The 8,157-nt window shown below is 41.4% G+C and overlaps 1 gene segment (V, D, J or C); it reads left to right on the top strand.

Moving 5' to 3' along the window:
* The first annotated feature begins 6,875 nt into the window (after nt 1-6,875).
* On the top strand, nt 6,876-7,354 carry LOC137370321 (probable non-functional T cell receptor gamma variable 10). The segment is given in 2 exon segments: nt 6,876-6,940; nt 7,035-7,354. Coding segments are annotated over 2 exon segments (363 nt in total).
* The last annotated feature ends 803 nt before the right edge of the window (nt 7,355-8,157 follow it).

Genomic DNA, 8,157 nt, shown 5'->3' on the forward strand with positions numbered 1-8,157 from the left:
CTCCCCAGAAACTATCTCTTTGACTCTTTAAAAGTAGAGCCTAACTTCCTCACTTTTCAGCAGTCTCTGTTCACTCATCCACTCCTATTTAACTGTCATATCCCCTTTATTAGCACCTTGAATTTTTTAAATTAAAGGTAAATAAATAGGAACATAGGAACATGAGAGGACCATCCAGCCCCATGAGTTTACTCCACCATTCAATTAGATCTGTCTGTTCTATATTTCAGCTCCATTTACCCGGCCTTGCTCGATATCCCTTGATATGCTTACCCAACAGAAATCTATCAACCGTGACCTGGAACATTTCAATTGTGCTCCAGCAATCACAGCCTATTGGGGGAGAAAGTTCCAGATTTCCAAAACCATTTGTGTAAAGAAATACTTCCTGACATCACCCCTGAACAGCCTCTCACTAATTTTAAATTACACCCTTGTTCAGGACTCCCCCATCAAAATAAATATTTTCTCTCTATCTACTCCATTGAATCCTTTCCTCATTTATAAATATTGATTAGAACACTCCTCAATCATCTATACTCAAGAGAATACATGCCAAGGTTATACAATCTGTCCTCATAATTTAACCCATCATTCTGGTAAATGTACGCTGCAACTCTCCCAATTCTAGGCATTCATCCTGATGTACAGTGTGCAAAACTGAATGCAATACTCCAGGTTGGATCTGATCAAGGTTGTGTACAACTGAAGCTAAACATCCTCACTTTTGTATTCTGCAGTATTGAAGTACCATCTTTCATATGAAACTAAGGCCCATCTGCCCTATCAGGATAATATAAAATGCTCCAAGGCACTATTTTGAAGAGCAGAGGAGTTCTCCCTGGTATCCTGACTAATATTCATCCCTGAACCAAAATCATTATCTGGATTATCCCAATGCTGTTTGTGGGGCCATTTTGGCTGTCGTGTCTTTCTTTTTTACATTACCACAGTGGATACACTTCAAAAGTCTTTCTTTCTTCACTACAGAGGTAAATATTTGAGTATCCGTCTTGATTACACTTTGTTCTTACTCCCTAGCTGTTACTCACATGAACATCAAGATTCCATTAGACTTCGACAGTTCCTAGATTCTCACCATTAAGAAAATATTCTAGTTGCTCTTTCTCTGCTCTATCATGAATGACCTGACGGTTCCCCATATTGAAGTCCATTTGCCACAGAGTTGCCCACTCATTTTATCTGTCTATTTGCATTTGTAATTTGCTGCTCCCATCTACACAACCTACTGTGTCATCAGCAAACTTGGATATACAGCTCCACATTCCTTTATCCGCTAATATATATGGCTAAGAAAATCTAAGGCCCCAGTGCAGATCCCTAGATAAACAACTGTTGTAAATTTCCGTCAATCACGGTGCATTCGCGTGGCAGACTTGTTCCTGTTCTCAGTCTCCTAACTTGCAACAGATTACCAACCCATGTTACCTTGAGCTTTGATGTTTACTAATAATCTCATGCAACACCTTTTCAAATACCTCTTGGCTGCCCATATAGACACCATACATAGACACGTCCCTGTCCACCACGTTAGTGATCTCCTCAAAAAGTCAAGTAGAACAGTCAGATGTGACCTACACCTCACAAATCCGTGCTGAATCTCTGTGCAGCGCAGTCACTCTGTCCCTGCAGACAGACTGCAGCAACCTTCCCACATTCCCTAACACTGGAGAGCTTTCTGGAGTTATGACCAACACTCCTGTAATTTCCTAACTCATTTTTTGAAATACCCTGGGTGGAAGCCACTAGGTTTGGAGATTTATTTGTCTTAATTTCCATTATTTCCATGATAATGTTTTGCCAAGCTCCTCACCTTGCATCATTTTTGAGTTAGCTGGTATCCGTTCTTTCATTTGTCTATTTTCTGCTCTTCCACTGTGAAAATGGATACAAACAAGTCTGTCTCTTCCTTATTATCTGATATAGTCTCACCTGCATCTGCCTTTAAATGGGTCCACAATTCCGAACTGGCTGCACCCAGTCTTCCTGTTGCCCCCAGTAGCAGAAATAAAAAAAAGTGTCATTTGGATATCTCTTGTATTTTTGTTCTGCTGTGAGACATTTGTTAATATCTGCTGCATTTTTGTTCATTACTAAAATATAACCAGTTGTGGACCAGTGTGTTGAGCTCACCATGTGGGAAACACGTGGAGGCGAAGGACATCAGGATTAAGGGAGAGGAATCCTGACCGAACACATCATTACTGGGGTTCATATTGGACATATTAAAAATAAAAGAACGGTAACTGATCAAGCACTCCCACACATACACACCCAGACAGATGAGTCAGGACATGCCACTGGTGTGGTAGCCTGGGCTGTTACAACATCAAACAGCCTGTCTACAATCACACTCACGGACATTGACCTTTTGAAATCTGTGCAAATGGTTTCCTTCTTGCCTTATCAAGATACAGATATCAAATTTTGGGTGGTAAGCATTAAGAACTCCTCCTGCTGAGCACAGGATATGACCACATGCAAGTGGTCTTGCATAGCCAGGGTGGGATTAATAAGACACTGAATCCCAATCGGATGGACCACTTCATAACATTACCTTATATGTCAAGGGTCTGGGGTTAGAAATGTGTATAAAGCCAAAGCTCACAAGGACATTGTTGCTGCAGCTGGGACGTGTGACTTGGTCAGTCATAGGAAATTGTGTGGGAGAAGTCATTCAGCGGTCCTGACTACCTGGGAACAAGCCCTATATGCTGGTCTACTCAGCAGCATATGTTCTAAGTATATACTATTGCCTGGTGAGTTAATAAAGGTGTTCCACATAAAGTCCAAATTGTATCCAAAGTCTGTTTCGTGCAACTGATAATCAGTTTGGAGTCAGGACCTGAGAGGTAAGTGAGACCCACATTTTAAGAGTCTTACAGCTGGCGACCACGATCAGGTACCCTGAAAGAAAAATCTAACCAGGTTTTGGATGGGTTGTCACGAAATGCGTGGCAGTGAATTTGCCTCTAAATTAGCACAGGTCAGCCTGGAGGGGGTGAACAGGTATATGGGGCTAAAGAGTGGATACAGATGTCTATGTGTCGGCAAAGCTTGGAAACAACAGTTTGGCTGGTAGCAGATCAGCACAGGAATTAGGAAGCCAAGACAGTAAAATTTAGTCAGGAGATTGATGAAAGAGATAAGAAGTTAAACATAGACACATAGAAAATAGGAGCAGGAGTAGGTGATTCGGCCCTTCAGGCCTGCTCTGCCATTCAAAAAAGATTATGACTGATCATCTAATTCAGTACCCTGTTGCTGATTTTTCTCCATATCCCTTGATTCCTTTTGCATTAAGAAATATATCCATCTCCTTCTTGAATATATTTAATGACTTGGCCTCCACTGCCTTCTGCAGTAGAGAATTCCTCAGGTTCACCACCCTCTGAATGAAGACATTTCTCCTCATCTCAGTTCTAAATGGCATACCCATATCCTGAGACTGTGACCCCTGATTCTGGACACCTCAGCCATCGGGAACATCCTCCCGGCATCTAGCCTGTCTAGTCCTGTTATAACTTTATAGCTTTCTATGAGATCCCCTCTCATTCTTCTAAACTCTAGTGAATATCGTTCTAGTTGATCCAGTCCCTCCTCATACGTCAATTCTGCCATCCCAGGAATCAGCCTAGTAAATCTTCTTTGCACTCCCTCCATGGCAAGAACATCCTTTCTCAGATAAGGAGATCAAAAGTGCAGACAATACACCAGATGTGGTCTCACCAAGGGCCTGTTTAACTGTAGTAAGACATCCTTGCTCTTGTACTCAAATCCTCTTGCAATGAAGGCCAACAGACATTCGCCTTCCTAATTGCTTGCTGCACCTGAATGCTTGGTTTCAGCGACTGGTGTACAAGGACACCCAGGTCTCGTTGCACCTCACCCTTTCCTAATCTACCACCATTCAGATAATAATCTGCCTTTCTGTTTTTACAACCAAAGTGGATAACCTCATATTTATACATGTTATACTGCATTTGCCATGCATTTGCCCACTCACCCAACTTGTCCAAATCACATTGGAGCCTCTTTGCATCCTCCTCACGGCTCACATTCCCCCTAGCTTTGTGTCATCTGCAAACTTGGAAATGTTACATTTAGTTCCCTCACCCAAGTCATTAATATATATTGTGAATAGCTGGGGCCCAAGCACTTATACCTGTGGTATCACACTAGCCATTGCCTGCCACCCGGAAAAAGACAGGTTTATTTCTACTCTCTGTTTCCTGTGTCAACCATTTCTCCATCCATGCCAATATATTACACCCAATCCCATGTGCTTTAATTTTGCACACTAACCTCTTATGTGGGACCTTATCAAAATCCTTCTGAAAATCCAAATGCACCACATCCACTGGTTCTCTCTTATCTATTCTAGTAGTTGGACCATTAAATCCAGTTGATTTGTTAAGCACGATTTCCCTTTCATAAACCAATGCTGACTTTGCCCAATCCTGTTTATGCTTTCCAGATGTTCTGTTATCACATCCTTTATAATAAACTCTAACATTTTCCCCACTACTGATGTAAGGCTAACTGGTTTGTAATTCCCTATTTTTCCTCTCACTCCTTTTTAAATAGTGGGGTAACATTTTCCACCCTCCAATCTGTAGGAACTGTTCCAGAGTCTATAGAATTTTGGAAGATGACCACCAATGCATCCAATATTTCCAGGACCACTTCCTTTAGTACTCTGAAATGTAATTTATCAAGCCCTGGGGATTTGTCAGCCTTTAACCCCATTAGTTTCCCTAGCACTATTTTTTAATCATACTGATTTCCTTCAGTTCCTCCCTCTCATTCGACCCTTGGTTCCCTAACATTACTGGGAGGTTATTTGTGTCCTCCTTTGTGAAGACCATTTCTTTGTTTCCCATTATACTTTCCCCCATTTCTGACTGTAAGGGATGTACATTTGTCTTCACTAATCCATTTCTCTTGATGTATTGAAAGAAGGTTTTACAGTCATTTTTTATGTTCCCCACAAGTTTACTCTCGTACTCTAATCCCCCCACTTAAACAACCTCTTTCTCCTTCTTTGCTGAATTCTAAGCTGCTCCCAATCCTCAGACTTGCTGCTTTATCTGGCAATTTTACGTGCCTCTCCCATTTGGATCTAATACGATCCCTAATTTCTTGTGTAAGCCACAGTTGAGCCAGCTTTCTCGTTTTATTTTTGTGCCAAACAGGAATGAATAATTGTTGTAATTCATGCACTCGTTCTTTAAATATTATGCAATGCCTATCCACCATCAACATTTTCAGTAAACTTCCCCAATCCACCATCGCCAACTCGTGCCTCATATCTTCATAGTTTCCTTGATTTCGATTCAGGACCCTAGTTTCGGATTCAACTACTTCATTCTCCATCTTAATGAAGAATTCTATCATGTTATGGTCGCTCCTCCCCATGGGACCCCGCACAACAGGATTGTTAATTAATTTCTCATTGCACAATACCCAGTCTAGGATAACCTGTTCTCTAGTTGGTTCCTCAGTATATTAGTCTAAAAAACTGTCACGTACACACTCCAGGAAATCCTCCTCCACAGTATTATTGCTAATTTGGTTTGACCAATCTATATGTAGATTAAATTCACCCATGGTTACAGTTGTACCCTTATTGCATGCGTCTCTAATTACCTTTTTAATGCTATCCCTTACATCTCCACTACTGAATGGAGACCTATAGACAACATCCACCAACGTTTTCTGCCCCTTGGTGTTTCTTAGCTTCACCTATACAGATTCCACATCTAGATTTTCTAAGCCAATATCCTTCCTCACTATTGCATTGATTTCCTCCTTTACTGGACCTGCCCGGATGCAACCCATCCAGCCTGTACTGGTCTCACCTTCCCGAGAACCGGTCTCAATGTCCCAGGAATCTGAATCCCTCCCCCCTACACCATTTCTCCAGTCATGCATTCATCTGGTGTATCTGCTATTTCTGCTCCTGCTAGCACATGCCACTGGTAGTAATCCTACGATTATTACCTTTTTTTTTCTTTTTTCTTTTTTTTTACTCTGTATCTAACCCCGTTTTATTTTTCGTTTTTTTTTTCTTTTTTATAAGGTGGCCTTTATATCCCAGGTATATAAATACGGTCTCAGGTTAAAAGAAAGGAGAGGAGAGAAAGAAATACCGAGAGTGAAAGATAGAAAGTGAGAGAGACAGCTAGAGAAAGAGAAAATAGAGAGTAATAGAGAGAATGAAAGAGAGAAACAGAGAGGAGAGAGAACAAAATAGAAAGAGAACAAGAGAGACAGAGAAAAATAGAGAGAATAAGACAAAGAGGTAATAGATACACTATACAGGGCTCTGGGCAGATCACATTGAATAACGTTTCCACCTCTTGTCGTCCAGAGACACACGAGACAATGTGCTGGAGGCAGTGCAGAGAGGTGTGAAGAGGATGGTCCTGTTTTCAGGAGTTTGAGTTCTGGACGAATATTAATTGGTTCTGGTGAGAAAGTGTCTGAGAGAAGTTCTTAAAGGTGTGTAAGATTGTTACCGGAATGGAAGAGGTAGATGTGTAATGTTACTTTCATTTAAACTTTAGTAATAGGACAAGGAAACACGGGCCAACCTTGTAGAAGGAAACTCCAGAGCGAGATCAGAAAGCTGGTCACCCAGCGAGTGATCAACGCTTGGAATGGACTCCAGGGCAGCGTGGTTGAGATGAAAGCCTGTTTTAATGAAATAGTGAATAACAAGATGAAACGTCACAGCCACCAAATGGAAACGTCACCCTTGAGACCACATGGAAATTCAGCAATGGGTGAAACTGATTGACAATTTCCGGTATCTCAGCGTCCCAGTAACAGGTATTTGTAAACCTGGATCAGTTCTGTGTTGGGTACACAAACATGAAGGGTCAAGTCATTGTGATTTTACTCATCACCTTCGTTGGTCAGTATTTTAGATTCTAACTGATTATTTTTGTTCATCTCCCGCCTCCGTTTTGTGAAATATTCTAATTGATTTCTATTCTTCTCTCTTGCAGGGAAATCTGTTGCACAAACCTTGACACAGTCCCCATTTTCGATGACCAGAGCTCCGACGAGAACTGTCCGGTTTTACTGTAAGGTTGAAGGGACAAATTTCGAAGATGCCGTTATCCACTGGTACCGGCAGATCCCGGGTCAAGAGCTGCAACGCATGTTATATTTTAAGAATCCATCTGAGACTTTACAGGATATGACCGACCAAGTAATTTTTGCTAAAAAAGAATCCAAAACTAAATCCAGCACCCTGCTCATGAGGAATATCCAGGAGGATGACGCTGGGACCTATTACTGTGCCTGCTGGGACCACAGTGACTGAAAGCGAAGGGAAACTCATACAAAAACCGAAACTGCACGAACACCATCATGCTCAGTCTGTGTAAGCTGTTCACACACAAACCACAAGTGTAGCGTTTGGAGATTTCCACGAGCTTTTAATTCTACCGTGTGCTGGGTAGATAGCTCGGTATTTTCACGATGTTATTTGCATAATATCTTTGAGCTGGGATGATTATCATTACTTTGTTAACTCCGTGAGATACAGTTGAAAAAGTCTTCCCTACCTTTAAGGCGATATTATGATAAGGCGATATTATGATAGCTTGGTCAAAGATGCAGCTTTTATGGAGCGTCTTAAAGGAGGAAAGAGAAGTAGAGAGATTTAGCGAGGGAATTCCAGAGCTTTGGACCGAGCTAGCTGAAGGTGCAGCCTGCCAATGGTTGAGCAATTGCAAGAGCATAAGAAATAGGGGCAGAAGTAGACCATATGGACCATCAAGCCTGCTCCGCCATTCAAAACGACCATGGCTGATCTTAGGATTCAACTCCACTTTACCGCCTACTTGCGATATCCTTTGATTCCCTGAGAGACTAAAAATCTATCTATCCTAGCCTTAAATGTATTCAATGATGGAGCATCTACAACCCCCTGGGGTAGAGAATTCCAAAGATTACATTACATTACAGTTATGACAGATCTGTCTTTATTCTATAAATGGATATTACAATTCACATACTGTTTAAACTAACAGTCCCTTTATCACATTCTGGAAAACCGCTGTTAAGTTTCAAAGCCGGTTTGGCAGCATCTGTGTAGAGAGAAACCAAGTTAACGTTTCCGGT

The sequence above is a fragment of the Heterodontus francisci genome, chromosome 5, assembly GCF_036365525.1.
Source record: "Heterodontus francisci isolate sHetFra1 chromosome 5, sHetFra1.hap1, whole genome shotgun sequence".
Taxonomy (NCBI): Eukaryota; Metazoa; Chordata; class Chondrichthyes; order Heterodontiformes; family Heterodontidae; genus Heterodontus; species Heterodontus francisci.